This window comes from Leptosomus discolor, chromosome Z (genome assembly GCF_034619465.1).
Source record: "Leptosomus discolor isolate bLepDis1 chromosome Z, bLepDis1.hap2, whole genome shotgun sequence".
Lineage (NCBI taxonomy): Eukaryota > Metazoa > Chordata > Aves > Leptosomiformes > Leptosomidae > Leptosomus > Leptosomus discolor.
In genome coordinates, this window is record NC_141419.1 from 63,277,725 (window position 1) to 63,296,915 (window position 19,191).

The 19,191-nt window shown below is 37.7% G+C and overlaps 1 protein-coding gene across 1 annotated transcript in view; it reads left to right on the forward strand.

The window, feature by feature from the left end:
* Nucleotides 1-18,822, forward strand: part of LOC104348873 (histone-arginine methyltransferase CARM1-like) — a 67,679-nt gene extending 48,857 nt beyond the window's left edge. Inside the window, exons 8-14 of the mRNA XM_086480113.1 lie at nucleotides 5,444-5,621; nucleotides 7,991-8,081; nucleotides 12,288-12,369; nucleotides 13,721-13,806; nucleotides 15,161-15,250; nucleotides 16,758-16,895; nucleotides 18,729-18,822. Coding sequence (XP_086336239.1) covers nucleotides 5,444-5,621; nucleotides 7,991-8,081; nucleotides 12,288-12,369; nucleotides 13,721-13,806; nucleotides 15,161-15,250; nucleotides 16,758-16,895; nucleotides 18,729-18,822 — 759 coding nt within the window. The remainder of the gene's footprint in view (nucleotides 1-5,443; nucleotides 5,622-7,990; nucleotides 8,082-12,287; nucleotides 12,370-13,720; nucleotides 13,807-15,160; nucleotides 15,251-16,757; nucleotides 16,896-18,728) is intronic.
* The last annotated feature ends 369 nt before the right edge of the window (nucleotides 18,823-19,191 follow it).

Here is a 19,191-nt window from a genome sequence, read left to right on the forward strand (position 1 = left end):
GTCTTCACAATTAAAGGTAACTTTTTTCTGATGTCTGTCATTATGTCACACCTATAAAAAGCATTAAAAACGTTAGTTTGTGGAAAGTATCTCTCAGAGGGAAGGGTGGAGGGTGGTTATTTCACACAGGATTTTGTAAACAAATACAATTTTGTACAGTGTCTTTGTTTCATGACAGAAATTTTCTTTATGAAAGCGTAATAAAAACAGCAAGAGACCTTGGTTTTGCTGGTAGTAGTATAATGTGTAGTAGTGAGTATAATGTATATGGGGTTTTTTAACCTTTTGGTCACAGGTTTGAACTTCACTTTGGTCAAAAGTAAGCAAAATCACTGCTTGTGAAACAGCACATACTACATCTGTAGTGTATCAAATACTGTATATTTTTTTGATGCAATGTAAATGTGAGTAATATATCTGGCAACTTATATGTAGAGAAATAGCATTAATCCATTGGGTTTAGAAATGGAATTGCTTTTCTCCGGGGGTGGATGAAATGCTAAACTGCTTAAAATTATGGTTGACAAAGAGAGGTAAAGTACCTTTGACTGACGAAGAGAAGTAAAGAACTTTAAGCAGCTGTAGATATTGGGGAATACTGGCTAAAATGTCTGTGTCTCAGTTTGGTAATTTATAGAACTTTGGTCATTTCCTTCTCCTTCTACTTCCCCAAATAGGACTTAGTTTTCGTAAGAAATATAATAGACTTCTGTGGTCATAATTTCTTGTGAAAACTTGTTCACTCGTGAACTGTATTATACTCATGAACTGATCTATTAACACTTAATATATTTTAAGTTTTTTCAGTATAAAGATGCTTACCCTTAGGTATGCTATTTTGCATCTCTTAATATTCCATAGTTGGATTTCATTATTATGGTTTATCAAGTATCTGGATTATGAGAAAAGCTTTACTTTCTGTCCATTTCTTCTCTCATTTTTGTGTGGATTTATTATTTTTCATCTGTTTCAGGTATGTGTAATAATGTTGAAGATGAGATTAACGAGTCTTCCTTTTTTTATTTTTTCTAATTTAAAACAAAACACTTGAAACCAATACAATGAACTACTGACTGAAAGGAAATTGTATTTAAACAATGCAAATTAATGTTGTAATACTTTTTACTGAGAGATTTGTTTGGTTTACAGTAAATTCCTCTTTTGTTGGAGGTTTATTTTGAGAGAATGATGCTAAAAATTTAGCACTGCAATGCAGTCCCCATAAATCAGATGTCTGTTTGACAGTGTTGAAAACTGTGTACCGTGAACAGATGTGCAATGGTAGAATATCTGAAAAGTGTATTGGAGGGAAAATTCACAGCAGCTGCTGTATTAGAAAACATACTGGCTGTTGCTTAGTCACTCATTTATTTTAGATACTCACTGGAGAATATCTCCTGTCTGTGTCACTGTGTTCTGTATAGTAGTTGTATGGCTTTTTCATTGGTTTGCAATATGCTTGCATTTCTGTTTGTTCCATGGCCTCATGAAACTGTTCAGAAAAGATAGACAGTTCTGATCGTCTTTGTTATGGTTGTCTGTTTGACATAATTCCAGTTTATATTAATAATAAAACCTAAAAGGGACAGCAGAAAATTAATTCATAATATACATAATTATAAAATGCCAATTATTTTGTGACATTATTACAGTCCAAGGACTGTAGTATTTATTCCATCCTCCAGTACTTTGCTGTTTCCCTACACTGAAAAGAATAGCATTGAATATTGTTGCCACTTTTTGCTTAATTTCATGTCAGTCTGGTCTACCTATTGGATATTGGTGTTTTACTAACACAGACAATAGTTTCTGCCTGGCATTTGTGTATCCAAGGCTTACCTGCTATCTTCTTTTCCTCTTTCAAAACCTTCCAACAGAGGCGAGAGAAACTCTGTGAACATTTATCATGACTCTGCACCAGTTTTTCTTCTGTTCTTTGAGTCCATGTTTTGGTATATAACTGCTGGCAGCAGGCTCCTGCCACATGTGGTCTGTGGTAGCGGAATAAATTTGAAATAGATCTTGCCTAACAAACCAGTTTCTAATAGGGATGAAATTGTGTGGAGTGATTGATAGCCAGTGCTCTTTAGTGGTGTGGGGCTGTGAGCTGTGAGATGAAAGTAATCTCAATCTGCTAATTTCACTATTGCAGTAAATCCTTTTAAGAATAAATGAGGCTGAAAGTGGCTGGTGCTGGTAGTTGTTTTGTCTAAACAGGAAATGTGATTCTAAGCATTTTATCTAGGACCAAGGGGAAACATTAACAAACTGGAAAAAACATGTATGTAGAACACTTGGATAAACAGAAAGAGCAAGATGCTACACATCTTGTGTACCAGCTAGTGATGGGATTATTAAAAGTAGTAATAATTACTTCTGGTGAAGTGCTTGTCTGTCATGATATGGGACGTGAATGGTGAGCTGTTACATGTAAGACTATTGTTTAGTTATGTTAAAATAGCCAAACATGAGAGAATTAATTTGATGAAAGACAATTAACCTTGAGTGGGCTGTGTTTTGACTCCTGTGAGGATGCTCATGTATGCGTGGACTGAGTTTGCCTGGAAGACACATAAAGGAGTTTCAGTAAAGAAATTTATCCTAATATCCAGTTTAAACCTCCCCTGATGCAACTGGAGGTCACTTCCTCTCGTCCTATCACTTGTTACTTGGGAGAAGAGAGCGACCCCCACCTCACTACAACCTCCTTTCAGGTAGTTGTAGAGAGCAGTAAACTCTCCTTTCAGCCTCCTCTTTTCCAGGCTGAACAACCCCAGTTCCCTCAGCCGCTCCTCATCAGACCTGTTCTCCAGACCCCTCACCAGCTTCGTTGCCCTTCTCTGGACACGCTCCAGCACCTCAATGTCCTTCTTGTAGTGAGGGGCCCAAAACCGCACACAGTATTCGAGGTGCGGCCTCACCAGTGCCCAGTACAGGGGCACGATCACCTCCCTGCTCCTGCTGGCCACACTATTGCTGATACAGGCCAGGGTGCTGTTGGCCTTCTTGGCTGCCTGGACACGCTGCTGGCTCATGTTCAGCTGCATGTTGATCAACAGCCCCAGCCACTCCTCCCCAAGCCTGTAGCGCTACCTGGGGTTGTTGTGACCCAAGTGCAGGACCTGGCACTTGGCCTTGTTAAACCTCATATAATTGACCTTGACCCATCAATCCAGCCTGTCCAGATCCCCCTGCAGAGCCTTCCTACCCTCGAGCAGATCAACACTCACACCCGGTTTGGTGGATGGACTGTTAGATGGATAAGGGATTGGCTGGATGGCCACATCTAGAGTCACTGGCTCCATGTCCAAATGGACACCAGTAATGAATGATGTCCCTCAAGGTGTCCCACAGATACTATTTAATGTCTTCATCAGTGGTCCAGACAGTGAGATTGAGTGCACCCTCAGCAAGTTTGCAGATGAACCAAAGTGAGTGGTCCAGTTGATAGGCTTGAGGGAAGGGATGCCATCCAGAGACAAGTTGGCAGGCTTGAGTAGTGGGCACATGAGAACCTCATGAGATTCAACAAGGCCAAGTGCAAGGTCCTGCACCTGGGTTGGGACAATCCTCAATATCACTGTAGTGATTCTGTAATAAGTTCTGTAATAATAATAAATAAAAGCAATGAAAAACCTTTGTCTCCATGGTACTATTTCCAGTAAAAGTAAAAGTCTGGATAATGTAAGCATCTCCACTGCATGTGATAGAGATACTGTAATATTCTGCTGCCCTCTAGCCAACTATGTGAGTTAACTGTCGCAGTCTGTGAGGGACTGAAATTATTTAGGTTTCTTGCCTTTGTACATCCATGCTGCTTCTGAGGTGTTATTTGCCAGGTTTTAGATTAAGAATTCACCTGTGAGCAAAATGATAATTTCATTCTTAAAATGAAATCGCATCATGTGTCTGCTCACATAATCTCTGGTCTAAAGAACTTTTAAAAGAAAATCTGTCAACCTGTTCTTAGAAATGGTTACGAACATTTGTCAGTAGAAGCAGCAATGTTATTTACCTAATTGATAGATTGTTAGTGTACAATGACTTTTGTTTTGTTTAGTAGTTTTATTATCATATTAGCATGTAGTTTATATTTGCAGGTTATGGCTGAAAATCATTAACTGTATCACTCATTCAAGCTTTAATGCAAATCCTTCACACAGATGTTGTATTTATTAGGTTAGCTATAAGCAAAGAAGATGCTATGATTCCACTGGAGAGTGTTGAGAAGGTATCTAGTAGCTAGCGTTTCACTTCATATGAAGGAAGCTAAATAATTCAAATATTTGATACAGGACCTTAAAATTATTAGGACTTCAAGAAGTATTCTGGTCTGCTCTGTAAGTTGTTCTGGCTTGGGTTTTTTACTAACTGCTTTAGCATATTCACATTTCAGTGAATTAACTATTGACAACATTAGTCTCTCTAGTATGAGTCATAAATTTCATCACTGTTGCCTAAGCCCTAATCTGTTTTGGAAAAGGTTTGCTGAAGTAATTCTGCATTTATATTGATGTTTCAATTATACCAGTGCAAGTACATCTGTGAAGGAATGTTTTCTGTTACTTACTAGATTGTGTATATTTGTTTTTCCTGTTATCTTTGAACATCAAATCTTCTACTGTGGTGATGCAAAGGATGCTTCGTTTTACAGTCTCCCAGCAGACACCTCAGATTAGTGTGAAATAATTGCTTCTTTATAAATTTGTGCCAGAATAATCCAGATTCTACTCCTTATTTAAACATAAGAGCTTTAGATACTTCCCCGTATGTCTGAGTACAATACAGCTAAATAGGATATCCTTTGATGTATAGATATATAGAGGCTCTGAAAAGGTGGTTCTTTTCCATAATAACTTACTGTATTGAACATAAAATTTTAGGTCTATTTCCTCTGTTCATTAAACGTTTTTCTGAGATTCACTATGCATATAGAAGTGGATAAATCTGCAGTATCCTTGCTTTAAGTGCTGGCCCACTTGAATGTGTTTATGTGAACATAGTGCTGTACTCCATTTATGCTTAGAAATTACTCACTGCAAACTTATCATCTCTTGAGTTTCTTCATCCTTTCATGATTATGTAACTCACTGTAAAAACAGTATTTTTTAAAATTTGGAAAAGTATGGAGACCCTTTGTTTGTAATCTTTTGTGTTGAAATAAAATGTCCAGATTTTCCTGGTAGGTATTTTTTCTTCTAGAAATTGATTGTCACTTGCTGATTCCACGCAATGCATTTCTTTGAGTTTGCTCCAGTGAGCCCTAGTCTTTAGAAATTTTGGTGCAGCAAGGAAAAATATGTTACTTTTCTATCTTATTCTGATTAATGGACTGAGGTAGTTGGTTTACACTATAGGGGGTTTAATGTTAATTAAAGATCTGATATAAATTCCGCTAATGAAAGGAGTCAACGCTTTCTGTGTGTTTTTGCTTTTCCTCCAGCTGTTGGTGAGAAGCAACAACCTTTCTGACAAGATCACAGTTCTGTGTGGAAAAATTGAAGAGATCTCCCTGGCTGAGAATGTTGATGTGGTAATTTCTGAACCAATGGGTTATATGCTGTTCAATGAAAGGATGTTGGAAAGTTACCTCCATTCCAAAAAATGGCTGAAGTCAAATGGTGAGTGTGTTACCACAGTTACCCCTCTGCATAGGAAAAGGCAGATAAAAAGCTTCTGAAAGAAGAAAAAAAGACTTGAATTGGTAGTCCAGGATTGTCTCGTTTTATACCCTCTTTGTAGCTCTACCACCAACATCTAGGGAGCCCAGGGGAATTAATATAATGATGCAGCCACCATTGCTATTGTACTATCCTGTGACTCCTTGCTGTTTCACAGAGGAAATAGCTTTTGAATATCATGCTGTTGCACTGCTGAGTTCTGCTTGTATTTTGATCTTTACCTGCTGCTGTATGCACTGTGATTGCATCCATGTTGCAACATAGCACAATAGATGATGACACACTAGCCTCAACTGCTGGGCAGTGGATGTAGATGAAAGCAGAACAGTCAAATAGGATGAGCTTTTTTTTTGTGAAAAAACTTACATACTGTCTTTGGGGAAAACTGTGAAGTTCAAATTGTTTTGACATCCTTTCATTTGGCTTCTTCCAAATACCTTATTCTAATACTTGGATGTTGCTTTTTGAATGATATGTGAGGGATTCACAGGCCTGTATTTCATCCCTCCTGTGTTTGGAGGAGTTGTGAAGGGAGTCTAAATTCCAGGGCCTCATGGGACTCTTCTTTGAGAGGTGAATCTGAGCATCCAATTGCTGAAAGATAAATCTTTCTACATGAACTGCTGAAAATGAGCTATGAAGTCCCTCTTTAAAAGACTTATTTTAAGAGACCTTTCTCAAGTAAAATTACTGCATCATAGAAGTTTTTGAAGCATGGGTTGAATCTGTGCCTCAATGCAGGGAGCTAATGACTTTTCTGTTGAGTTGCTTCAAACTTGGAAAGCACATTTGGATGGTATTTTTCAAGTCAGCCACTGATCTTAAGTCTCCCATTTAGACTCTTAGGGCCTAGTTTCAGAGGAGGGCATCTGAAAACTGATCAGTAGGCAGCTCATTTTCAGTTTTTAAATGAGTGAATGCTTTTAAAGATACCAAGTGCCTAACTTTCTGATTTCTCACTTGTACAATGGGGATGAATCATCTTATATGGTGATTATTAAACTTAGTGATTGTCTAAGTAGTGAGCTGGAATTGTGACATTTTGAGTAAGTGGCTAATATTTAGTGCCAGTTAGGTTTGGAAACTTTCTGTCCCAAGTTCTCTGTAAACTTGTTAATATTCTCCCTGCAGCCAGTTTTAAAAAGCATGTCTATTTTGTGAGTGGGTGTTGTTCTTTATTTAAATTCCTGTGGACTCTTCCTACATGATGTACTTACAAAAGGAAAGCTGTTCCCTTTTCCCTCCCCTCCTTTACCTGTCCTCCCCTTCAACTATGCATTGTATTTTATACCAGATTAAAACAGAGTGAAGAAGAATGCTCAAGTGTAGTTCAAAATGAGCAGGCTTTGTTCCCTGCTTCCATGCACAGTAGAATACAAAGGTTTTCAATTAAGCTGCTAGGCAGTCTGATGCACTGTCCACAGAAAATAATGGAAGGTAATTCTTCTGGTTTTCTCAGCCACTAGAGTGTGAGAGCCTGATGAAAAAGCGTTGTTGCAAACTAGTAGATCAGGATTTCATTCCCTGCTCTGTCATGGATTTGCCACTTCATGCAAACAAAATTTGGTTTGTCAACTTAAGCATCTTAAAAAAAAAAAAAAAAAAAGGGGGGGGAAAAAAAAGGTGGAATATATGTTTCTGTGTTTATAAAATGTTCAGTATTTACTCTGAAGTACTGTCAGTTTCCTGGATAAAATTCTTAGGAGTGAAGTGCATGTAACTACTTCATTCATTAGCAGCAGTTTTTCTAAATTTGATCAAAACCATACCCAGCAGTTTAATTCAAGATCAAGTCTGAGCTTTAATGCAAATCTTTCACACAGATGTTGTATTTATTAGGTTAGCTATAAGCAAAGAAGATGCTATGATTCCACTGGAGAGTGTGAGAAGATATTTAATAGCTAGCATTTCTCTTCATTTGAAGGAGGCTAAATAATTCAAATATTTGGTATAGGACCTTAAAATTATCAGGACTTTAGGAAGTATTCTGGTCTGCTCTGTAAGTTGTTCTGGCTTGGGTTTTTTACTAACTGCTTTAGCATATTCACATTTCAGTAACCCATATATTAATGAAACAAAATGTTAAGATACCTGAAGTGTATGACAATTGCTGCTTCTGAACTGGTGGTTTCTTGGTAGTGAAGACATTCCTGTAGAGAGGTCTGTAGGACTATAGAATCACAGAATATCCTGGGTTGGAAGGACTCACAAAAATCGAGTCCAGCTCTTAACTCTACACAGGGCAACCTTAACATTAAATCGCTTCTTGAACACTTGCCTTTCTACTTAATGTTGTCTTTTTTTATTAGGAATTATGTTCCCAACATACAGTGACATTTATTTGGCTCCTTTTTCCGATGAGCTGCTGTACATGGAACACTACTCCAGAGCCAATTTTTGGTAATGATTGTTTATGTTACTTTATTTTTATCAAAGATTCATTAGAGGTTAAAAATTAAATCAGTTTTTTGATTCAGCATAAACTTATCTGTCAATATTGAAAGAGAATGCTTTTGTGTTTTCCATGTTCACTTCTGCTCTGGCCTACAGTCATACTGTTTATTGTGCAAGTTTGAAGGATCTCTCAGGAAGTGCTAGACCTGACTGGGTCTCTTTTTGAAAGAGAAAATTAATCCATGGAGCATCCACTGCAAGAAAGAGAATTGGCTGTGAAGGAGGTGCTAGTGTTCCCTTTGCTACACCAAAGCATTGTATGCTGCAGATGGTGATTATTGTATTGCCTGAAGTCCCAGGTGCATGAGCACAGGAAAGATTCCTTGGCAGTCTTCACAGATATTAATTCCCATGTCCTGGACGATTTCCAATTTGGTAGTTACTTTCTGTCCACCTAAATTTTCCATACAGCTTTAACGAGAAGTGGTAATCGTTTTGCCTTGGAGTCTCCTACTGCTCCTGCCCGCCATTGAGCTGTTGCTGTGCTTTATATAGGAGGAAGCATTTACAGCAATATTCTAAGGAGGAGAAATTCAGATTATTCCATTTCAGCAAAGGGCAGGTTTATTTTTAAATATCTCTAGTCCTTCATGTGATACAGATCTGTTAATTTATAAATTATCTGTTTATTATATAAAGGGTTTGGATTAAAGGTAATGTGGAACTCCAGGGTTAACTATTTTTAAATCTTCTGGAAGATTATAAATCCAGTCTTTCAGCTGTTCTTTCAGCTTGCAATGTGGTATGTGAACATTAAGCGGTCTGCATCAAACCTATTTGTTGGTTTCTCAGATTAAAGATAAAGTTTTCTTCCATGCCTAGGTTCCGGTATAACTTCTCATACATAGAAGGTTTCTTCCAGCTGTGTCTGTAGTAGAGCTCTGACAAAATCTTACTATTTCTATAGCAATTAAAGGAGTGAAAGAAATTTGAATGATTTACATGCTGAATCCTTTGCTGTCAATGTTACTTTGTACAGCAAATTAGTCCTTTTTTTTGTCTCAATGCATAGGTTGAGCCAGCTCTGAAATGTTTGCATTGTATGTTTACTATCACAAAAACTGCAACTGTATTTTTCTATATTATGAGACTGAAAAAAGAAGGTAAAAGCCACTCCTGATAAGTTTTCACATCTCTTCCCAAAGATCCTGTTATTTTTGCTTATATACATGACATGTCTATGATACATTAGACTATAAATTAGAAGACCGAAGGACAGTGTTGTACCACAATGCAGATTCTTCATCACTTAATAAAGAAAATAGATACATACTTAGTAGTTTGAAGCAGAAATATAGCTTTTTTTTTTTTCCCAGGTCTATTCAGGACTGGATGTTACTGCCAGTATGAAAGCATTTTGTTTCAGACTGCTTGGGATGCTTCATCTTCATTTGTAATAAATCTAAGACCTCTGTGGGATACTTGTGGGGTAGATACAGTTTATGTGTGTGTAACTCTGTGAACACTGATGTATATGGTAATTGCATTGGTGGTGGGGAAAAAAAATCTGCAGCCTTTTGTTGTTTAAGAATTGTACAGGTGGGACTGAATAGTCTGGCTAGATTAGTTTCTTATAGTTTGTTAACACAAATACACCATACACAAGAGAACTTTGTCTGTATCTAACTGGCATACATTTCCTAAGCTTAATTATCTGTCAACCACTGCAAGGCTTTCAGAGAATTGCATAAAGGGGAAAACCAGAATTTTCAAGTCTGCTTTAGTAACTAATTTCTCTTTGCATTAAGAATTTTTTTGTCATTGATACTATTATCACAGACTGCGGTAATACTTCGTAATTATTATAGTGATCAAGTTGGTATGTAAATGGCAACAGACTGCCGTCTTTGCTCCACTCATCTTTGCAAAAGGATGTCTCCCATTTTTGACAGACCTTTTTATTACCTACTTTTAACTTTTTTTGTGAGAATGTTTCAACCTAACTAACCACAGAAATGTCACATGATTACCTGTGATGATAATGCTTTTATAGCAGGTTCCGTTTGACATGTTCCTAGATAGAATAGTTTGTGTGCTTGCAGTGTAATTTGTTGCTGTCTTGAAGTCCCCTGAGCAGAAGGCTATAGTATCAGTCCTCCTGTCAATCCGCATAGTTGTACTTTTGTATGGGTATATGCCCAGGACATTGATTGTGCAAGAGGATTATTAAATACTCTTGAGGTTACTGAGTGCTCTGAAGATCAACAAATTAGTGCTTCTAATGTCTTCAACCAAATGTGGGACCAAAACATTCTGACAGAGTGCAGTAGTTCTGCTTCTGCACCACTGTAGGGCATTTGTGTTCTTATTAAAAGGTCTGGATATCCTGATAGATCCAGAGCTATAAAAGTCCTATTTCAGACAAAGCACTTTCTCAGGGCTTTCTTGGATGTTTGAAGTAAACCATCAAGAACTAATTGGTGACCACGTATGATTTGCTAAACTTCAAATTCCAGGCTTCAAGAAACAGCTTTCATTCATTGTCCAGCTTTGTTACTTGGAACAGAAGATGTGGTTTGTGTGTAATAAATCCTTTCCTATTTAGCTAAATCTATATTCTTAGACATTGGATATGTTTTTTGATCCACTTGAGTGATAGTACTTCAGAAAAAAAAATAATAAAAGAAATATCTAGATTTGCAATTAGAACTTTCTGGTAAAGGCACCAGGACTTTAAAGAACCTTCAAAATCCTATGCCAAAATCATGCTGCATGTTCTAACATTAGATGCAGCCGTTAGTATAGCCTATTTACTATGAAAAGGAAAGGCTACATGTTTGACATACTTAGAATTATTGTCTTGGATCTGTACAGTGATAATAATTACAAGACTGTGTAAGTATGTTTTGTTTCTCTTCAGGCATATAGATTGGCTTAGTGTGTGCTTCAGAGTTTCATATTAATTTGTAATTGCCAGTAATCATTCCTGAAAGTGTGATCATGTATAATCTGCTGTAGAAGAGCAGACTGCTCTTTCTGTTGGTGAAAACCTTGCAAAGATAGAAAGAAAGCGTAAATACATGGCAAGTCGTTAAAAATAGTGTGCATTTTGTTCGTATTTCTCATCAGTGATAAATAAGCAGCTCAATTATACTGTACAGCAAACATATGGAAAAGGTAAAAGATCACTCGCAGCTACTGGTGTCAGCTGACTTCCTCTGTTGTGCTTATTTGAGTTCTTTCCTTAAAGATATCTTCTCAGATATCTTTAAGGCATACAGTCATCTGGGCATCTCCCCTTTATGCAATTAGCACAGAGCTAGTAATGCAGAATTTATCAGTATTGAAGGGGTATTGCCAGATTGGTTTAGACTAACTCATCCACTTCGAAAAAAGTTACAGTAGTTTAGGAGTTGTACAATGTTGTAACTATGAGGAGAGAACAAAAGTTTCCGTTTTTAAGCCTCCCTTCTGAAGACTTGGGAGGCTTGATCATGGTTTTGCATCTAGATGACACTTGATCACAAGGAATTGACCTTCCTTGCCATTTCCCCTTTCCATCCCCTTTTGTTTATGTTATCTGAAAGTGAAGATACCTATTAAACATTTTAATGAGTTGATAGGAAGGTTGTACACAGGAGGAAGATTTCTGCAAGCATGTATATTTTCATTTAAATTTTCGTACTGGAAATAGTCTGAATATACATTAAATGCATATTTGCATAAATTGGTAAGATGATAATACTATTTTTTCTGTATTCTGTGGCATAGGATGACCTTTATTTTCCTCTTTGATGTCAATAAAAATTAACAGATGTGTAATATAGGTGTTCTCTTCACTATTTTGGTTTATACAAAGTCCACCCCCACTTCTGGAATAGCTCAAGATTACAAAAATAGTTTTAAGAGTGCCTCAGCCCTTCTCACTATTCTCTGCTTGCTGTGTGGATTCTTTCAGACGCATAGTGTGAAATGTCTCCGTATGTCCGTTTGAGGGGATCATGTCACTTCAGTGCTGCATGGGATGTCTGTGGGGTGGGTAAAGTAAGCTAAGGAGGGCTGCAATTTGCCCTCTTGGCAGACAGGAGAAAGGGAAAGAGGTCCTTAGCCACGCTTCACCTGCCACTTTATAGTTACTCTGCCCAGGTCTGGTTGGAACACAGAAAAAAAAAAAGTTTTTCTCTAAACATTTTATGTGTTAACTGTTTCTAGGTACCAAGAGTGTTTTTGTGGGGTCAACCTGTCCAGTCTGCACAGTGCAGCTGTGGATGAGTATTTCCGACAACCTATTGTGGTAGGTTTGTATGTCTGGCAGTTATTTTTTTGTGGTTTTCCCTCTCCCTATATCATCCCCTCCACAAAATCCTACAGGTGCAGTAGCCTTCTTGTTTAACAGAGCTCTGTGGCTGCTGAGTAGGGAGCCGGGAACTAACTCTGCGAGTGTGAACAGAGCTGCTGACAAAGGTCAACTACTACATGTAATATCCCCGGTTTTGCTATGAGTAACATGTCTAGAGCAATGCACACATTAGGAAGCCACAGCATGTGAACAACTCTCTTCCTCACATGCAACTAGTTTCCCTCAGTGTTTCCAGTCTCTTAACCAAGTGACTTGATCTTGATTTTTGCCTTCCCATCTCTGATCCACAAAGAAAGGAAAAGAGAAAGCAGCCAAGCAAACACATTTCTGTATTATCAAACAACCTTTTTTTAAATATGTAAGTGTCCTTATTTTATTAGTAACTTGGATCTAGCACCTGCCATTCTCCTTCTTTCTTTTTAGTAAAAGTCTACGTGGTACCTAGTTAGAAAGAATGCAGGAGAAATCTTTCATACCTCTTTGGGGGAAAAAACCTAAACAATCCCCACCCCCTGCCCCAGTATAATGCTTCAGTTTAGGTGCACTGAAAAGATTCGCTCACTCTCAGAAATTCGATTGCAAGAAATCTTGGCTAGCTTTAGGTTAACCAATTCTAAGTAGTGATAGCAGTGTAGTTGCTGTCGCATGGAGACCCTAAAACCTGTCCAGAAATCAGGACTTTCTGCACTTGATTGCTTTTGGTACTTGAAATGGATATGAGAAAAGTCTCATTTGTACGTGTGATTAAAGAAGGAAAAATGAAGGGAAAAGTTTTCATTTGCTGAATGACTACTCCTAACTTTTTCCCAGAGGGCGATCTGTATCAAGTAATTTTGCTTCCTATGCTTCATAATTTAATTTCCAAGTATTTTTGTACTGTCTTAGTTCAGTTTACCCAACTGTGCAGTGGGGTAAAGTAAAGCACATTAAAATGTGTGTAGTTTGAAAAACAACAACAAAAACCCCAGCCAAATAAACTCACCTTTTCCTTTTCTTTTTTACAAGTGATAAATTTTTGGAAAAAATTTATTTTTTCTAGGTTGAATAAATCAGTCTTTGATAGGTCTGTAAGCTATGAAATATATATATGATAACATTGCAAAATCTAACAGTGTTCTAAGGAATGCTAAAAAACCTAAACATTTAAAATAAGTTTATTAGGTAAAGGTTGATTTTTTTTTTGTCATTTTTTATCCTTTTCTTTAACAGAAAAGAAGTTTATATGCTGACAAGACAGAATGATAACGCACCTTTTTTTTTTTTTTTTTTTTTTTGACCCCCACAGGACACTTTTGATGTGAGAATTCTGATGGCCCAGACAGTGAAGTACACTGTTAACTTCATGGAAGCTGCTGAGGAAGATTTGCGTAGGTCAGCAACCTACTCTTATTCTTTTGGTTTTGTAACTGGCTGATGATCATTGGTGCTCAGAAGCAGAGGAGGCTTTGGTGGTGGATGTGAAGGAGGAAAGATGGCATGCCCGTGATTAGTACACCACTGATAATGGGCTGGAGCATTCATCTGCATGCCAGTTTGTCTGGTATTAGCAGAGAAGCCTGTTCGAGAGCCTGTGAAACACCAGAGATAAGTTCAAAAAATTACCATACTGAAAGGGATAAAATGGGCTCTGGGGAACAGTGTCTACTTCTTAGAGTTTTATGTTGGGACACACTCAAATCTAGTTACGAGGCAATTTTTGTTTTTCTGTGTAGATACCCTACAAGACTTTGTCAAATGGTGTCATCACAAGCTGCCTTGCTGAACTCTTGTGTATCTCTTTTTCTAAAAAAAAAAAAAAAAAAAAAAAAAATTTCCAGTCTAACAGGAGTCAGCTCCAGATCTGACTTCAAATCTTTAGTTGGAAAGTATTATATATAAACCAGCCTGCATCCCTTGTGACCCAGAATGACAGCAGAGAAGCCTCCTTCTCAGTGTGAAATAAAGTGTACCGTATGGGAGAACCTGAGGGAGTGCTTCAAGTCCTTGCAAGACTCTATCATAAGGGGAAAATACCACTGTCTCTTTGAAACTCTGAACCCTTGTAGTTTCAACATAACTCACAACTAATTGTATAATGACATGGTCTAGTGAGAGGGGTAATTGCTTTATGAGTGGGGAAACAGCTGAAGAAATGCTTTCCAGTTTCAGCTGGCTAGCACTGGCTTCCTTCAGTGCTTCTCAGAACTGACATGTTCATAACCAAATGCTAATTTTCAGATATGTTTCTGCAAAAATGGGTGAGGTTTGGGTTCAACTACATAGCCAGTAATAGTTCTTTTGGAAGGGAAAATATTCCAGCTCTTGCTCAAGAAGCTCAATTTTTCCTTCTGGTTCCAGAAGTAGTTCTGTTTGTCAAATTTGTAGCGGAACATTTTCCTGTTCAAAATAGTATTTAAACTGAATCTGAGCCCTTCACAAGGAATGGAAGGTTTTCCCCTGGAAGGACTAAACGCAGTCTCCAGTGTTGCCACAAACGATGCAGTAGCACTTTTGTAGTGGCATATTTGATTCTACTATCAAGTAAGGCACACAAAAACCTAACACCTAAATGGCTGCCATTGGTCAGTTCTATTGACTCAGAGAAAAAGAGCATGTCCTTTTAAACATATGGAAAAATTTGATATAAATTGATAAATAAGAATGGAAATACATAGGTAGATTTCTAGTGGAATTTCCAGTACTTTCAGGAAATTACTTTGGCAGCATATTATATTTTCTCCTGCAGAGTGGAAATCCCTTTTGTTTTCCAAATGGTGCAGTCAGGATTAATCCATGGTCTGGCCTTCTGGTTTGATGTGGCATTTGTAGGATCACTGTGAGTACTTTTTTCTTCTTCCTATGAAATACTAACTACAGGGAAAAAAAAATCACATCATTCATACAAGGTGTGCCAGAATTAGACCTTTCTTTGGTGCTGACCTTGTTTGTAATGTAATTCCTTCATATTAAAGAAATTTTGCCTTCTAGAGGTAACAAAAAGTGTGATAACCTAGTGCTAGCAGTATGACTAGATGGTAGTAATCTTGCTTCCCACTGATTGGGGTGCACATTATCTATGGTAGACCACATCCAGGAATTGCTGAGGGTCAAAATGCACTGTTCGACACAGTACTGATTCTTTGTAATACTACATACCTTTCTGTTTCACATTGTAAGTAAAGTAGCAGAAATTGAACATAAACTGGATTTTTCCCGTTTGGGCTGGTCTTGTTTGTGGGCAAAAAGGAGAGCAGGTTGCAAGTTCTAGCTAACAAAATAGAAATGGAGAAAATTTCACCAGGCTTGGGAAGTACATTCATCTGGTATAGTAAGTAGGTAAAAATTAGATAAACGTCCTCATGTAGTCAATACATAGATTTCAGCTACCTCTATTTAGCTATTAGATAAGATTTGTTGATTTCCTGGGTAAATTGAGCTAGTTTTAAATGAGGTGGGTTTTTTTTTCAATAAATTGTAAAATGCACTTCTATTTGTTCATGTTGATAAATGCTGTTTATTAGCCTTTGAAATGAGGATTGTCAAGAATTCAGAATAGTATTTCCGTTGAAAGAAAATGGACATATGTGCATTTGCATTTACTTTAACAGATAGTAGTAAAATTTTTAATCTTGAAAAATGAACCAGAAACTCTACATTGGTTAAAACAGTACAGAAAATTGCAGACTTGGAAGAATTGACTGAAATCCTGTGCTGAGAAGGCCTCCATTTTGGAGTAGGCAATTGCTTAATCAGCAGCTGTTTCATGTTCTACAGCTCTGGAAGTTCTTTGTCTTAGCCCTTGAAAGCTCAGTGAATCAGGCTCACAGTATTACCTGTGTTATCCCTTTCTTTGCACTTGCAGCCCCTTTCAATATATGACTGTTATATCTCTTGCAAGTGAAAACTAGGTATAGGACCTTCTTGGGGAGTATTTAAGGATGAAATTACCATTGAAGAATTGCGTTGCCACATTCAGGACAAACTTTATCTTCCTGTAATTTGTTGAAATTGTCTGAGTGGTAATAGGAGAGAGAAATTAGTATTCTCTTTCGTGGAAGTTTGGAAAGAGAGGACAGGAGTCTGAAGAGTCTTTTTGGAATCCCCGTAATTGGCATAGGCACACAGATCTGTGGTGACAGACACAGTATAGGTAAAGAAAATGAGGCATAACGTATTAATTTCCCAACATAGGGTAGAATCACTCTCCCAAGTTTGCTTGAAGGCAGTTTAAAATTTATTATAAGCAGCTGAGGCGTCACATACATAAAGGTCTAACAACTTAAAATTGTTTCTGAAAAGAGAAGACAGGAGAGAGTCTAGATAGTTTTTCTTGTTTGTTTTAGGGTAACTGTTTGGTTGTCCACTGCGCCGACAGAACCTGTCACTCACTGGTATCAAGTACGCTGCCTTCTTCAGAGGCCTCTCTTTGCTAAAGAAGGGGAAACTCTCTCAGGGAAAGTCTTACTTGTTGCCAATAAGCGGTAAGCGTAAAAGCTTCCCAGCCAGACTTTGTAGTGTGGCTGCTCTTGTTAGAGGTACCCAAAAGACACCAGTTAATTTTGAATGTGCTTGTACCCACATGTGTTATTTCTGGTACCATTACCAATTTATATGGTATCACTAGTACAGTTACGTAGGCAGTGCTGACCCTGTGAGACTCTGCTTACCAGAAGGTCTCCATGTTCCACTTCAGTTGCCTATGATGTTCCTTCTCACATACCTTCTGCTTAACCACCTGTCACATCCTACCTTCCCTCATAGTGCTACTTGCAGCTTTTGTCAGCTTTCTACTCCCATATCTTTCACACACAGCAGTTTTCTTGGGTCACATCCAGTCATTTTCCACACCTTGTTCTGGTACTGTAAGCTCTGGCCATGTCTTCAGCAGCAGCCTGGCAGTTTGCCTGAAGCCCCGTCTCTCAACATCCCCCGTCTCTCAGCAAGTCCTATGCAGAGACAAGGAAAAGTGGGGTTGATCTCAAATCCATTATATTTTAATTCTGAAAAAGATTTCTTAGGGATGTGGTCCCCTGTTTAATGATAGGACTTTTCATGTGTTTTTTGTTCTTCCACTGAGGCTAATGAAGATGGCTGCTTTTAGAAGGGCATATCTCCTCACCAGACTTTTCTGTTGTTCCTGCTGTCAGTCAAATATTTGGTAGCTCCATTCCTACACTTTGCTTTGAAAATACTCGAGTGACTGGGTCACACAAGTTGCAGCCTGTTTTGCTTGTATGTGTGTGTAGTTTTAACAGAAAACAAAGCCTCCTCAGTGTAGGAAGGTGAATCTTTTTTTTTTTTTTTTTTCCTCTTTTTTTTGGGGGGGGGGAAACATGCTGACCAGTCAGGTGATTCTGGTAATATCAAAGCTGCCAGTAATACTTCCAGGGGTCTTTAATCACATCAGCAACAAATACTTGATTTGGGTCTTGTTAAATTTCCAGATCTTCTGCTTAGAAACTCCTCATGGAGAAAACAAATAATTCAGATCTTGATAATGTCTTTCAAACATAAGATCTGTGACTCTTTTAATATATAAAAGAAACACTGTATGCCACAAAACGATCACACAGCCACTGCTGTAAATATGTCAATACATACGGTGTATCTGCAGTGCAGCATGGCTCAGAGACACCTAAGCTAGCAACCTTTACAGACTGAGAATGAGAAACACTTTAACCATGTGTAAGCACGGAGCTAACAAGTCCTGCTACAAAGCTAATCTGATTTCGGGATCAACATAGCAGCTGTATGTAAGTCCACAGTTGCTGTTCCGTACTGGTGGCCCAGCTTTGGTCAGCTTCAGTGTTTTGGTATGCTCGCAGTTGCTTGGTTGGTCCTCTTTACTTTTCTGTGTAAACTCAGTTTCTTGAAAAAAGTCCTGTAAAAAAAAAAAAAAAAGTCCTTCCTGGTGAAATCCATGATTATAACAAGAGTGAACCTAAGGCTGTTTGGCCAGTTAGATATTTTTGATCATGAAATGATTCTCTCATTGTACTTGCTAATGTTGAAATTTATAGTATTTCTGTCAGAGAGGGGGGAAAAGACCTTTCACTATTGAATACTATCAGTGCAAAATTATGTTTTTCCAATGCAAACTCTTAAAATGACTTAAGCATCTTGTAAATTTTACTTCTCTTGAGATGGTTAAATAATCATGCCCTTGCACTGATACCACTGCAAATAAATTTCCTTTACTTGTTAAACTAAGTGGTTATTATTCAGACAGTAACTACACTGGTGTTTCTTCATACAAGATATTACACTTGGCTTAGTTCCATTACCTGTTTTTTATACTTCTCTTTCTGATACAGACAAAGTTACGATATTCAGATTGTGGCTGTGGTGGACCAGACGGGATTTAAATCTGATAACATTCTTGATTTAAAGAATCCATTTTTGAGGTAAGAAGTGCTTTTGACTAAAATATAGCATTGTAGAGTGGTACCATCTTGTATGACAGGAAGCAAAGCACATCTACTGTGGAAGAACAAGTTTCTGATCTCTTAGAGTTTATTTTATTTTTACAGGTATGAGGGCATCATTGTTTTGTGTTAGCAGTAGTTACATAAGCCAATATTCTATTTAGGCTGTGTGACAAAGAGCAAGACAAAAGCTTTATTTGAGATCTGTAATAATTTAGTGCTGTGACAAAATAGTAAACATTTACTTGTACTAATGTATACTTAAAATCCTCTGCTGTTTCCTGTTGTATGATGTGCATCATTGTGACTCAAAGAATCAGCAATATGCCAAGACACACTCTGCTAAGTACAT